Here is a 15,557-nt window from a genome sequence, read left to right on the forward strand (position 1 = left end):
ATGTAGAAGCGAAACTTGTAAGAAAAACAACAGCGACCCAAAGAATTTCCACTAAAAGATGCTTAGAGTGGTGTCTCTGGTCCCTCCCTCCTCTCTCTCACTGGCTTGAGCTCTGCCTTCACGTGCCTCAGAATTATACTGGTTTCTTGGTCGTGACGCATCTTCTTAGTGATACGAGGAAATTAGCTGCCCACCTGCAATATAAGGGCATCTAGGAAAATACTCTGATCAGAGAGAGAGACTGCACGAGAGCAAGCATGTCCAGCCGACCCACCTTGGCTCATCCCCCACTCTAACTTCTTTGCCCATACCTCATTTTTGCTGATCTCTTCAAGCTTTGGACCTGATCAAGCACAGACCTGAGTGGGAAGTCGCAGCCCCTCACCTCTCCTGGATGCCACCATGAGGCCAGTATCCCTGGTGCTGTTCCTCACCTTCGCTCTGTTGGCTTTCAATGGTAAGAGGGGCTGAACATATCAGGGAGGGCAGAGTAGCTCAGTAAACTGAGTCTGGGTGTTACTTGGTCCCTGTCAGGTCTGGAAGGGAGAATTTGTGCCCTTCTAACCCCACTGAAGATGGACAGATATTGCCCTCTGCTCCATAAACCCCACCCTGCTCAACCCTCCATCTTGTTACAGCTGACCGCATCCTACCAGGAGTAGCAGAGGAGCAGAAAGTGTGGGCCAGAGCAGGGAGTTCAGCCATGCTGCCTTGCCACCTGAGCCCCAGAAAGATGGGGAAGAGCTGGAAGCAGCAGCCTGACAAGACATCCGTGCTGTGGAAGCGGCATGGGGGAAGGTACGCCAAGGCCAGGACAGATCTGTGTCCTTGTTGGGGAACTGGGGAGGGTGGGAGACACTTAAAGCCCCCTTTCTCCTTCCCCACACTCCCTCCTTCCTTCCCTCCCATCCCTTGATCTCGCCTTTACCTCAAGCCCAAACTGCTCACTTGTCCCACTCCCAGCACCCACCAGGAGCCACACATGGTGCTGGAGGTGGGGTACTCGGGCCTCCGGAAGACAGCGCTGCCCATGAGGGCCAGGGTGTCAGTCCAGGACTCTGCCTTACGCCACGGCAATTTCTCCCTGAGAATCGACCCGGTCCGGAGCGAGGACGCCGGGCTGTATGAGGCACAGGTGACATACAACATGGAAGTCCAGAGCTGCCAGGTGGAGCTGGGGGTAATTACAGGTAGGAGAAGATGGAAACCCTGGAGAATGTTGATTTTAGGTCTGGGGAGGTTGTAAGGGTGGGACGGGGTGGGGATGATGTGTTTGCCAGGGCAGGTTATTGTACAGGCAGCAGCCCCCTGAAAGAGCACAGCTTCCTGCAGCCCACTCTCAGGTCTGGAGAGAGGACTGCCCGAGGGACAGAGCTGGGACAGGAAGGGCACAAAGGGATGGTTTGGTAGTCCCCCTGTGATCTTAGGTTTCACCCCCCCACCACCACTTTCTTTTTCTTACAGTAACCCTCAGTCCACCCAGCCCTGCGGTAGAAAATGAGCCGCTCTTGTTGAGCTGCAACTCTAGCCACCGGGCCAGCCTCGTGGAGACTCGCTGGTTCCACAACGGGCGCCCAGTCCCCACCTCCAGGACCTTCTGTTCCTCGCATGGGGCTCTCTCCATCCTCCATACTGCCATGAGTGATGCTGGCTCCTGGCGCTGCCAGCTCAGATACTCCGATAACAAGATCATTTCTGCCACGTACAACCTGCAAATTCTAGGTGAGCTCAGCCTCTGTGTTGCTACTCAAGCATCCCCAAGCTGCTCCCTTTGGTGTGACTGACCAACCCCAGTGGCTCCAGCTCCCCAGCTCCCACCCTGTGCTCGCTTCCCAGGCCAGTCACCTCCCTGCAGAACTCTTTCCAGCTACCACCCCAAGTTGTCTTCTCTGTCTGGCTCAGGGTTTGATGGCCCAACCAACCCCGTGGTCTATGCTGCAGCTGGCTCTGCAGCTGATCTACCGTGCACCCTGAGCTACCTTCCCAGTGCCCTTGGGATCAACGTGGTGACAGTCCACTGGAGCCGCCCCTCAGGAGGACACTTGCAAGACGGGGGCATCTCCCAGAATTCGAGCAGCAGAAGCTTCCACCTTCGTCTCCCTGTGGTGGGGCCAGATGATGCAGGGCAGTACCGCTGTGCAGTTTCTGTTGGCAGCAAGACAATCAGCAGGGACGTGACCTTGGCAGTGGTTACAGGTGAGAGGAGACACAAGGAGGTGCATCACTCCTTTGGGGTCCCCCACCGCTTGCAGATAAACCTCCCCACACATCAGTGCAGTGAGCATGAGTTGCTCCTGCTCATTGGTTCCCACCCCAGGGCGTTGCACTGCCCTGGACTCTGCTGAAAGCAGGGGTTCTCCTGGGTAACTACTCTTCTTAAGACTGAGGAAGATAAAGAAAATAAATTAGAGGAAGTAATAAAGGAGGGGTGTAATAGAAGAAGGAGGGATGAGAAGGAGATGTGGACCTGCCTGTAGCCTTTTCTGAGAGTATTTTTTTTCCTGTGCTGCAGTCACTCCAAGCATCCAAGGACCGGTTTCTGAGGGATCTCGCTTGCTGCTCATCTGCAGCCTCACACATCGCCGGGGACATGAACGTTTCCAGTGGAAGCACCTCGACTCAGCCCCCACTAACAGCAAGCTGGCTGTGGCCACCTCCCATAACCTGGAGGGCCAGAGACCCCAGATGGGCCCTACCTTGGAAATTCCCCATGTGTCGCAAAAGGATATGGGCACATGGGAGTGCAGTGTACATGGCCCAGAAGGCAGACTGGGAGCAGTGGAGTATGGGCTGCAGATCACAGGTACCGTGTCCCATGGATCCGTAACTGATCCCTTCTTCTCACCCCATTCAATTCCCTGGTGCCCTTTCCTCTCCCAGCCTCACCGTCCTTCTCCCCTCTGACTGCTCAGATCCCATCTTGTTGTCATCCTGTCTTAGCTCTCACCAGTTCCTCCTGTTGCTCTTTCCAGTTCCCTGCACCCTTTCCCAGTTTGCCTCTCTGTGTGCAATCCCAGCCTTGCCCCAGTGCAAACTCAACCTTCCCCTTGTTCTTAACCATGGTTCCTCCTCACAGGTGCCCAGGTTTCCAGCCCACCCACCATCTTCAGTGGACAGGCTACTTTTGGGCTCACACTCACCCTCTTCCTCCTGCTTACAGTCTGTGTTCTGGCTCTGGCCCTAAAAAAAAGGGTAAGTGTCCATCACACCATTTCTCTTATTTTTCCTGTACATCCACCCTTATTTGACCTTCCCCTGGGTACCTTAGAGACAGCAGTGAAATGTCTCAGGGGCACAGCAGCCAGAGGAAGAATGGGGCTCCAGCAGCCTGCTGAGGGTGTCATGGACATGTAGTGAAAGCTGTATCCTGGGCATCAGCAGGTCTGGCTAACTGTGGTATTCATCAGGGGACAGGTCAGACACTTCCAAGGAGGGGTACAACCCCCTAGGAGACAATCGCAGCCCAGCCTCGAACAGCTTCTTGTTTATTCTCCCAGAGATCAAGCCATGCTGTAAGAGGAGGGTTAATTTCCAAGCTTTTGTAGGTGTCCTCGCTCTTATTCCTTACCTGGATGCTTTGATGTAGCAGTCTCCTGTTCCATACAAATGTCTCTTGGTCCCCAGACGCTGATCTCGATGCAGTTCTGTTGTGCTGGCTCAGCCCTCACACCTTGGCTGTCTGTTTCTGGCAACTTACCGCCCTTCATTTGCTCAGCTTGTTCCAGTATCTCTCATCTTCTGAAAACTCTGCCTTGCCTTTATGATCCCAAAGACCAGGCCAGGACTGATCCCTCCCCAGCGTGCCACTGGAACAAACTGTGCAAACAAGTCAGACCATTTCTCTGCAGTGTTCATACTGTTTCTCTGCAAATGAATTACATGGCAAATTCTTCCTTCAGGGTTTCCGTTTGCTGAGAAGACACACCTTTCGTGAGCAGCTGTGATGTAGTTGCCTTCTACTTAGCTTCTTGGAAAGGCCCCAGTGAAAATCCCCTTCCAGTGCAGAGGGGGTCAGGGCTCAAAGCAATCTCAGGTTGGGAGAGTTTGCCCTGGTGAAAGAGCTGTGTGCCTTGAACCTGGCTTGAGTGAAGATGAAGGATGTGACAGCACTGATGTAAATTCTTAGCAAAACCCAGTGGCTGGAGGCTGAAGACAGGCAGTATCAGAACAAAAGCAAGATGGGTGTTTTAAAAAAAACACCGTGGGTAGGACTAGAGTGACTTGTGACTGGTTCTTCATCTTCGGTCCTTAATTAGCACTGATGGTGAAGGATAAGCTGAGACAGAAACCTACAGTTTCTGAGTGACTCTCTAGACTGTGCAAGTCCAGTCAGAACCACCCTTTCTGGCCCAAAACCTTGGACAGGAACACCTTTGACAGTGTAACTGTAAAGCCTCAGCTAGCAGGAAACAGGGTAGCTGGGTGTCCAGCTGTTAGCTTAAACAGCTCTAATTCAGCCAGGACATCTACTATCTCAAAGCATTTGTACATGCCCTCATGGCCTTGCTTTGCCAAGCCAGCAAAGCTCCTCTGTTGCAGCACAGGTCCTCATGCCCTTCTCTGCACAGTCTCCCCGGTGGGTTCATCCTTTGTGAGAGTGCGGATGAGGTGTCTTGAGAAAGATATTAGCTCTTCTCTTGTTCTCTCCGTTTTTCTGTTGGCATTCTCTGAGATTGCATTCACTCTTCTTGCACTGGTTGAATGCTGGCTGCTCACCAGTATCCCTTGATGGGCCCACACATTAGGAATTCCTGTTTGCGCTCCCCTGAGCCTACCAATGTGCGGTTGGTACTGTTGCATTTCATTCACCCTGTCAGTTTACTGCTCCATTCTCCTAAAATAGCTGAGTCTTGGGTGACATTTTCATTCTCTTTCTTCCAAAAGAGGCTCCTCAACTTCATCAGCTACATAAGTCACTAGCACCTTCACACTCTGTGCCATTAACGATTGCTCCCACAACTGATCTTTGAAGACTTGTGCTTATCATTTGTCTACGGCCTGACAGAAACTTGCCAGCAAAATTCCAGTCACTTCCTCTTAATTGAGATCACGCCTACTGTGCCATTCTTTTACTAATCTCATCTTTCTTGCTGTATTGATTGTCTCCGTATCACCATATTGTTTACTGTTATCAGGAGCCCTGAGATCTACCTCTTCTCCATTGTCTAGAGAATCACCTGTTAAAGAAAGATGTGAAAGCGGTTCCGTCTTTAATTTGTTCTCATCTTGTTTTGCACAAACCTTCATCCCTTTAATTATTCTCTCTGAAAAGTTGTTGTAAAATCTGGCGTACCACTGAACCTGACAATGGCCTGACCATTGCCCAGTTCATTTTTTGCTCTCTCTTAAGCATGTCCTGTCTTTGTTATTCCTCATGCCCATGACATCACAGAGGATAGTGTTGAGCCAGCCTTCCCCAGAAGAAACCGCAGGTCTCAGAGCATGGGACTGAGGCTCTTCCCTGGATGGATTGGGAACCTCATGGTTGCAAGCAGTAAGACCATATCTTCCATGGTGGGGGGAAGTCCAGACTTGTGCCATTCAGTTTCCCTCCCATGCCTGATATTGCCCCTTTCTTCCCTTTCAGGCACGGTCTCCTGCCTTCCCAGCGCTGGCAGGGATGGTTGCAGTCACTGTGGCGAAGAAGAAGGAGATGGAGGAAAACTCAAAAGAGAAGATCCAGCAAACTGAGTGCTGATGGGAGCAGGGACACTGGGCCCAGTCTGCATGGGAGGATGAAACTCTGTGCCACGCTGCAGAGAGATGGGCACCATGCAGAGCTCTCAGGACTTTCTAGGAACGACATGAACATAGCAGGAGGCTGCGGGAGCTCTGCACCTGCAGAGGGGCTGGAAGCTGCATACCAGGGCAAGACAAGACTCACCGCTGCAGTAAGATGCCAGGCAGCACAGATGCTTCGGAGCTATTGGGAGTATTTGAGCCAGTAGCAACTGCCTGCTTCAGCGCCACTTCTCTCTCCCACCCTTTGCCCCTCCTTTATGGCCTCTCTCACAGCCTTTCACTGGTGGGACACTTAGATGTGGAGATGGCTGGAACCCAGCTCCCCTGCAGCCCGATGGTGTTCTGTCCCCGCTGCCCACTTTCTTCTCTCTCCCTGCACTGCCCTGCCCTTGCGCTCATTCAGTGGCAGAGGGGGCCCCACAGAGGACTGCACATGTTGCACATTTTGAGCATTTTATTTTATTAGAAAGTCATTTTAGAACCTAAAATAAATCTGTCTGACAAAAAAACCTGCTGGGGCCTGTGTGTGCTTGTGGAGGATCACTCTTATTGACGGTGCCGGGTGTACCTCTGCCTGTGTGAAGTAGCTTCTAAGGATTTTGCTGCTGCCCTCTTTTTCTTTCAGTTCTGTTTTACTGAAGTTGCCTGTTCATTTCTGACATTTTCACAGTGGGGAAAGGGAAATTAAATGCCACTAGAGATGAAAGAATCATAGGTTCAGTCTCTCCTTTTAGCTGTGCTTCAGAGCCTTTTTTTTTTCTCCTGTCTGACTGTCCCTGTTCATTCATTCATTTATTCCTTTAGTACTCACATTTCCCTGATAGATCTTCGGCTGATGTTAGGGGTCTCCGCCACTCTCTTCCTGCTAAGGATGTACTTAGTAATGTAATCATGAGTCCACCAGGTCCCATCTGTCAAGACCCTCAATGTGATTAGGTTTCATGTAGTCAGAGAATGCTCTTCACCTCCTCTCCGAACAGTCATGGAGGTCTGCTTTACTGCTCTTCAACAGACATTGCATGCCATGCCAGAAGAAAGCCTTGCTAGTAAAGAGAGTCACATGTAGTTTCTCCCATATGGGTCCTCAGGCTGTGGCTGCTCAAGGAGGTGGTTGTACAAAAATTAAGCTCTCAAAGTTTCGGATGGAAGATTCTCTTGACTTGAGTAGAGAGCTTCCCTACCAGGCCGGATTTTTGTTATTTCAGCAGGCAGATGAAGAGGCCTTCTTGCTGTGTGGATCTCACCGTTCCGCCACAAGAGATTCAGGCACACAGGTACTGAATGCACTCTGAGATCCTCAGACTGCAGGTAGTGGAGCAGCACCCAAAAGTCCCAACTAGCCCACACTGGGGAGCATGTCTGGACTCCACAGCTCTTTAGCTACTCAGCTAGCCATGTATTTTAACGAAAATGATACCCATTTCTCCACTGAGCCCGAGAGAAATGCAGCAGAGGTGTGAGGTAGACTTGTCTGCTTCAGCTGTCCCATGCAATTTCAGACAGATACTGAAACAGAACCAACATAAAGCTGATACCAGGCATCTTCCTGGGCAAATGATAATGCTGCAATTTCTTAAGGTTGGAGTGATCTGTCTAGCTCAGTCTCCCCTCTCTGCCAGATGTTTTGGAGATAGAGAAAAGGTGGGTTAGCCCAGTGGGGCTAAGGGGCAATCAAGCATTCAGCAGGACCCTATCATATTCTCTCAGTGCCTGACAGTGGTTTGCTCTCTCTTCTCATACACAATGGGATACTCTCTCCTCTTGTAGGTAATACTCTTAGCATTGCCTGTTACCAGCCTGGATGTTCTCATTGCTCAGATGTGTGCCTGGTCTGTCTTTAAATCTTGCTGTTATCTTGTGGTCTCCGACTTCCTCTGGCAACCAGTCCTCTGGCCTGCTTATTCACTGTGTGAAAATGGTTCCTCTTTATCAGTTTTGAATCCAAAGCTTTCCGCTTTCATCATCTGTCACAATGGCTGAAAGAACAGGGACTCCCAGTCTCTTTGCTGGTCATTATTGTACCACCTTTTATCACATCTCTTTTTTCTTATTTCCTCATCCCCTTCCAGGTACAAATCCCAGATTTTGGGGACTTTCACCCTGACAGTTTGCTCAGGCCGGTCTCTATGCATGGTCAACTCTCCTCAGATCCTTTGTTCTGGAAGAGGAGGCAACAGCCTGGTGGGGGAGCACTGCTGGCTTACACGGAGGCACAGAGCCTTCCTCTGCGTTCCGTCATGGCTCCTGAGGTCTTGTCTGCTCTTCTGACTGTAGTTCACCACTGAACAACACTGAGCTTGTACCGAGCTCTTCATCACGTCCTCAGTGAAACACCTGGGGCTCTTGCCTGACCTGGTACAGTTACAGTAAACCAAAGCCTAGAAGTATTTATGCAGTTTACATTTTCCCTCCAGCTACATGACTTTGAGAACAGTGATGCTGAATTTCATTTGCCTTCCTGTTGCTGATGAGCACAGCTTTCTTACTCGTCTCCAAAGCTCGTGTCATTCTCTCGTCTCCTGATAAATTTAAATAGCTTCATGTCATCTACATACTTGGCCTTCTTGCTGCTTACGTCCTTGAACACTAGTAACTCATGTCTTAATTCAGATACTTTTGGGCCCCACTGCTGCCTCTGATGGCAACTGGCAGCTCAATCCTCCTCCTCCGCTTCCCCCGTGCAGGGTCAATCCATTGCCCTGGTTAGCCCTGCAGCTCCAAGGGGACAAGGAGAAGGTGTGAGCTGTTCAAGATGTAAATCACAAGCTGAGCACTAGATTATTTACTGTAACACAGTTGCTCTTGTTTCATGAATCTTCACCAAGAACTGACAATGCTTGGAGACAGTTTGATCACAGGCATTCATGTAATTATGTATGGTTGCACTGCAAGACCCGGGTATGCAGTAGAGGCCTCCACAATCATTATAATACCTGTAGCAAGTCCTGAAAATACTGTCTTTGTAATAGAGATGACAATGGTGACTGAGGTTAGGGCAAAACCATGTGCAAAGGCTGAGAGGCCTCAGACATAGTTGTGTGTAAATACAAATACAATTTCCACCAGCTCTAAAGTACTGAGAATGATATCTGAAGCCTCACGGATGTTGCAGTCTTGCTTTTCTAACCAGCAGAGCACTACACGCAGATGAGTATTACTGGCAAAATACAGGCACCAACAAAAATAACAAGCGTGGCTACTGAGCTGCTTTGACAGACCTCAAGGAAAAATGCTCGAACGCCAGACACCACCAACGCAGAAATAACTGCCTATGGCCACAGGAAGCTTTACCTCCCAAATGCTGCAGGATAAAGAACAGATCAGTGCAACGCTAGGAATTATAAAAATACTTCTGGATCAAGAAGGCACAAGGCAAATCAGCAGAGATGAAGTGGAAGGACCAAGAGTCTGTACAACAAAGCAAACAAATCTGGAAATCTGCCCCAAGTGGGGTCAATAAGTAGGAACAGCAAAAAAAGCAAATGTCATACAAAGGGAAGAGACCTGATGCTGTTCCATGAGGGTACACCTACCGGTGCAAAAATCAGGTAAATATTTTCAATGTACCAGAAGCAGAAAGCTTGAGAAAAACACAGGAAATCCAGTGGATTCCCTTCTGGTAGAAGGGAGTGGTTAAGGAAGGCAAAGAAAGTGTTATGCGTGCAAATTCCTTTGCATCTGACTCCTCCAAAAGGAATGGGAAGAGGATCTTTAACCCAAATTAATCTTTTTTGACAAGAAAGACCAACACTATCAGAAAAAAATTCATAACTAGGTCCAGATGTTCTGCACCCAAGACTTCTGAGGGATTTCAAGTGAGAGGCTAAATAAGTGCTAGAGAATAGTGTAATCTGACAAAGAAGCAACTAGAAACAACACATCTATTGTGGTCTTGGTACATTCTGCACAGCCTTTTAAAAATAATTAAAACATTAGAACCAGATCTTGAATTATCTAGGACACTAAGGCACACTGAGTTTTATACCTGATTGACAGATTGGTGGGAACAATATCAACACCAGTTCTGAAAAAAAAAAAAACCAAACCCTGCCTTACTACTCTGCTTGGATTTCTTCAATACTTTGATGCAGCAACGAATAAACCCAAAATATCTGCAGTCCTTCATTTTGCCTTCCAAAGGTTCCCTCAAACCAATCTCTTTATGGGAATGCTGTTGTAGGTACCACACCTTGTGCCACCCATTGAGACCCAAGGCATCTGGGACAGTCGTTCCATAGCTTTTGACTCCACCATGCTCAAGAGCCTCTACTCCTAGGTTTCCATCTTGCTGGCCTGCCAGTTCAATGCAACTCACTCCAAAAGCTGTCATATGGTGTACTCTGAAATGGGTGTCACTCCCACCTGAAGGGATGGATTTCAGAGGAGATTACAGTAAGAGGACATCGCACATTCTCTGTGCCCAGGAAAAATGCCAGGAGGTGACACACAAGGGCAGCTTTTGGAAGGACTCGTTAATTCTCATTCCTATTGAGGTTTCTTGTGTTCCTCTTCTTTTACAAACACTGGGTGTCTTCCTCTCACACCACCAGATCACCGTCCTCTTTTTTTCATGGAAGCAGACACAGGTTGTTGGACAGAGGAGGGGGAACCAGCAGACTCCCTAACAAAGTTTCAGTTTTGGGCGCCTCACCACAAAAAGGCCATTGAATGACTCGAGCATGTCCAGAGAAGGGCAACGAAGCTGGTGCAGGGTCTGGAGCACAGGTCTGATGGGGAGCGGCTGAGGGAACTGGGGGGGTTTAGTCTGGAGAAGAGGAGGCTGAGGGGAGACCTCATCGCCCTCTACAACTCCCTGAAAGGAGGGTGCAGAGAGGGGGGATGAGTCTCTTGAGCCAAGGAACAAGCGACAGGACAAGAGGGAATGTCCTCAAGCTGTGCCAGGGCAGGGTCAGACTGGCTCTTAGGAAGTATTTCTTTGCAGAAGGGGTTGTTGGGCGTTGGAATGGGCTGCCCAGGGCAGGGGTGTGTAGGTAGTTAGGGCCTGGCGGTCGGAAGATGTCGCGCTGTACGGAAACACAGGACCCCCCCTCCTGATAGCCAACAGTACCTAGCTCATGACGTGAGCAGACGGAAGTGATGTTGTAAAACCCAGGCTATATAAACCTGTGTTATCTACTAATAAACGCCATTTGCCATCCACCACATTGGTGTCAGTGTGCTGATGGCCCGAGCGGCCTGGGAGTGGTCGCCATGCTGTTCCTGAACCAGGTCGCCACGCCAACAAAGGCAACAGGGGTGGAGTCCCCATCCCTGGAGGGGTTGAAGAGTCGGGTTGACCCAGCGCTGAGGGATCTGGTGGAGTTGAGAACAGTCAGTGTGAGGTTCATGGTTGGACTGGAGGAGCTTCAAGGTCTTTTCCAACCGAGATGATTCTGTGATTCTGTGAAAACGTTTGGGGGCTGGCAGGAGCTCAGCCAGGACCCTCCGGTCAGGCATTCCCCAGCCCTTTGAAATCTCACGCCCGGATGAGCGCAGGCACCCAGGGCCCCCCCGAAGGGTCCCCCTGGCTGGGGGCTGCTGCGCATCCTCCTCTCCCGCCCTGGCATCTCCTTGTCCCGGGTGGATGCCGCCATCTAGTGTCCACGCGTGACGGATATTTCCCGTCCACCCGCGTTTGCATGATCAGGTACATCCATCCCTTGTTCCTTCTGTGCTGTGAACACCCGTGACTCTGCTCTCCAGTGACCCGTTGTCGTGGCTGAACCCCAGCCGGCAACTCGGCCTCACGCAGCCGCTCACTCGCTCCCCCACGGTGGGCTGGGGGAGAGAATCGGAAGAGTAAAAGTGAGAAAACTTGTGGCTTCAGATAAAGACAGTTTGACAGGTAAAGCAAAAGCCGCACACAGAAGCAAAGCAAAACAATGAATTCATACCCCACTTCCCATCAGCCATCCCCAGGACAGCAGGACTCATCACGCATAATGGTTACTTGGGAAGACAAACACCATTACTCCGAATGTCCCCCCCTTCCTTCTTCTTCACCCAGCTTTACGTGCTGAACATGACATCATACGGTATGCAATATCCTTTCGGTCGGTTGGCGTCAGCTGTCCCGGCTGTGTCCCCTCCCAACTTCTTGTGCACCCCCAGCCCACTCGTTGGTGGGGTGGTGTGAGGAGCAGTAAAGGTCTTGACTCTGTGAGCACTGCTCAGCAACAACAAAAACATCCCTGTATTATCAACACTGTTTCCAGCACAGATCCAAAACATAGCCCCATACTAGCTACTACAAAGAAAATTAACTCTATCCCAGCCAAAGCCAGCACATCTGTTAATACAACCAGGTCCTTCTTTCCCTTTGCTTTCAGCTAAGGAAGTTAAAGCAAAAATTCTTACAATTACTACTCAGAAGCAAAATCTTACAGCGTGTGCTATTGAATTGCACCTGATTTTAATGCTCTGGGCCTCAAGATGCTTCCAGTGTGATATTCCAGACCCTCTGTACTGATGAAACCCCTCCAGTTGTGCATCATAACAAATATTGTCACCAACTTCCCCCGCTTCCTTTTGCCAAGGTCATTAATAATAAGATAATAAGTAATATCTGTCCCATACAGGGTCCTTAAAAACTCCCCCAGCCACCTCTCTCCTGCCTGTTGCATTTCTGACACATCTTTAACATTGGCTTTGTTTTGTTGAGGCTCACTTTAGCCCCTGTCACTTTTGGTGACACAGTTTTGCAGTTGGCAATTCTTGGACCATCCTTCTCTCCAGTGCTCCCGAGTGCCCCTGACTTCCCAGCACATGTGGTTAGTCTTTCTCCATCAGACTTCACACCAAAATATAGGGGTGTGCTCATGAAGAACATCTCTGGAGATTTCCTGATTTTCCACTGAGATCAGCAAATGAACCTTCATGGTAACTGCTTAGAGAGTCTTCTCTTCTGAATTTAAGCTTCTGCAGAGACTCCAAGTGCCTGCAGAGAGGTATCTCCCCCCTAGCACAACCTAGGAGCCTTCCTCCTTTCCAAGGTACATAGCTGTGTTGGGGCAAATCACCAGGCCTCCTCACCAGATGCCTGGTTGTTTCTAGCTCTCCACGTCTAGCATCAGAAATGCCTCTCAACCAGCTCAAAAGGTGTCAGCTATTCTGTTGCAAAGAGAAAGTTCCTGGGCTTTGAAGCCACCGACATTCAGGTGCCTGAAGATATCGTTTTCATGCTGTGTTCAACACTTGTCCTTCCTTCTCTCCAATACCACACACAATCACTAGTTTTCTAGTACATCTGGGCATCCTTTACCCATCAGAGTTCACAGGCACACTTCTAGCCCTCACTGACATGCAAGGCACTTGGTTTTGAGATCACCATCTCTGGAGGTTTCTTGGCTTTCCACTGGAGTCAGTGAAAGGTCCTTCTCAACATCTGATTTCTGAGACCCTTTTCTTCTTTTTTCGCACTTCCTCAGAGAGACTTTGTGTCCCTGCAGACCGTGACTTCCACCCAGCACAGCCTGGGAGACTCCTCTCTCCACTGAGGTCTATGAGATCTGTTACTCGCCAACCCCAGCTTGCAAAAATATTGCTGCTGGTGGGATTAGAGCGAAGAGAGACAGCGTGGGGTGGGTGGGGAGTGTCTGTAGGGGAGAAAACAGGGAAACATGACACAGACTTGGCTGAGGGGAGCGGTGTGTAGTGCTCAGGCTCTTCTTCTCACTCTGCCGCAGGGTCAGTGTGTGATGCTGGATAAGTCCCACTTTCCCCAGGGGTGCAGTGCAGCAACTGTCCTAGTGAGGTGAGAACCAGACTCATATGGAATTTAAAAACCAGTTAAATATTTATGAGAAATATTACATTCAGAACAGACTGGCTGGCTAATATTATTCCTCCCTCCTGGATTCTGATGTTTAATTAATGCTTGCAAAGTGTTTTGAGATGCTTGGATGAAAGTGATACAAACACGTCACTGCACTCTGTGACCGTCGGTCCCAGAGGTACCTGTCCACCACACAGCTGTAGCAGCTCTGAGAGACGAGGCTCCCTCCTGAATCCCTTCTCTGGCCTGAGAATGGATCCATGTGGGGGCCAAGCCTGTAGCTCTGTCACCTCAGACCCACAGCCCTGTTTCTCCTTGCAACTCTGCAGCAAGTTCAAGTGCATTTTGGAAGCTTTACCCCTTCAGGGAATGTTATTTCTCATAGTCATTTGCAGTGACATAAACCAACCGTTTAAAAACAAGCCAGTGTTTCTGCATTACAGCATGCTGGGCAGACAAAAGGCAAGCCAGAGTCTGTGCACACCGAGGCATCAGCATAATGTCCCAGAGCCCCAAGCACTGAGAAGCCAGGAGCATCAACCAATCTGACTTTTCCCAACATGACTTTTCTCAGCTTTGTTTTTCCCAGGACAGCCCCTCTCTGGCAGTTAGGGACCAGAAGGAATATTTCTATTTGCAGGCATGTGAGAGCATTTCAAAAATACTGCTGTGATGTGGCAGGCTCTCACAGGAGAGCTGTGTCTCAGAACAGGGCTTTCAAAATCTCTGGACCAGTGCAAATTGAGCACCCATCCCATCCCATCCCATCCCATCCCATCCCATCCCATCCCATCCCATAACCTGTATCCCACACTGGGAAGTTCCTGTCTCACACAGGTGGCTCTTTCCCTGTGGCAGGATGGCTTCATTTTTCTCCAAAGACACAACCAATGGCCATGCTGTTGTGCTCGAGGCCTGCTCAGTGCTGTTCCTTTCACATCTGGTGGCACATTATGAACCCCGGTGCTGTGTCTGCCTGTCCCTGATCCTCCATATGTTTGTCTGTTCCTGCTCCTCCAAAGCCTCGTTGCATCTCGCACCTCCATCCTCCAGACAAAGGGGCAAGTCACTGCCAGGAGGAGAAGAGTGGGTGGCACAGAGATGAAATCTCAGCCATGTCTGGGGCTCAGTGGGTTTCCGCCGTCTTGGCTGAGGCTGGGATTCAGAGAGAAAGACACCAAATGTGGGTGGAAAACCACAAAAGCCCCCTCCTCCGCCCTACAGAGAAGGGAAACAGCTGAGATTCAGCAGCGTACAGGTTATCTAAGCGTAACCTTGTACTGGGTTTGCATGGCAAGGTTTTTGTAGCAAAGGGGCTGTACAGGTGGCTTCTGTGAGATGTGAACAGGAGCTGGCCCCATGTCAGTCAGAGCTGTGTCCAGCCAGCCCCAAAACAGACCCACTGCAGGCCAAAGCTGAGCCAATCAGTGATGCTGGTGGTGCCTCTGCGATAACATATGTAAGAAAGGGTAAAAAACACTGCACAGCAGCTGTGAGAGAGAGAGGAGTGAGAAAATGTAAGAGAAACAGCCCTGCTGGCACCAGGGTCAGTGAAGAAGGAGCAGAAGGAGGCACTCCATCCAGGCACCGGAGCAGAGATTCCCCTGCAGCCCCCGGAGAAGACCATGGTCATGCAGGTTGTTCCCCTGCAGCCCATGGAGGTCCACGCTGGAGCAGATATCCACACTGCAGCCTGTGGAGAGTCCACACTGGAGCAGGCCCCCGGCAGGAGCTGTGGCTTGTGGAGAGGAGTTCACAGTGGAGCAGATTCTCTGTCAGGAGCTGTGGCCCATGGAGGACCCACACTGGAGCACTCTGTTCCTGTACAGAGGACCCATGCTGGAGCTGTTAGAATCATCAAATCATAGAACAGCCCGGCTTGGACAGGACCTCAAAAGATCATCTGGTCCAGCCTTTCATGGGAAAGGGGCCCTAGATGAGACTATCTAGCACCCTGCCCAATCACATCTTGAAAGCTTCCAGCAATGAGGACTTTACCACGTCCCTGGGGAGGTTGTTCCAGTGAACGATTGCTCTCACT

The 15,557-nt window shown here is 50.1% G+C and overlaps 1 protein-coding gene across 1 annotated transcript; it reads left to right on the plus strand.

The window, feature by feature from the left end:
* The first annotated feature begins 369 nt into the window (after positions 1-369).
* Positions 370-6,183, plus strand: LAG3 (lymphocyte activating 3). Its single transcript, XM_074855011.1, has 8 exons — positions 370-457; positions 639-798; positions 964-1,190; positions 1,465-1,722; positions 1,903-2,196; positions 2,513-2,803; positions 3,077-3,192; positions 5,588-6,183. The coding sequence occupies exons 1-8, from the start codon at positions 403-405 to the stop codon at positions 5,696-5,698; spliced, it is 1,512 nt and encodes a 503-aa protein (XP_074711112.1). The 5' UTR covers positions 370-402; the 3' UTR covers positions 5,699-6,183.
* The last annotated feature ends 9,374 nt before the right edge of the window (positions 6,184-15,557 follow it).

This window comes from Strix uralensis, chromosome 2 (assembly GCF_047716275.1).
Source record: "Strix uralensis isolate ZFMK-TIS-50842 chromosome 2, bStrUra1, whole genome shotgun sequence".
Classification (NCBI taxonomy): Eukaryota; Metazoa; Chordata; class Aves; order Strigiformes; family Strigidae; genus Strix; species Strix uralensis.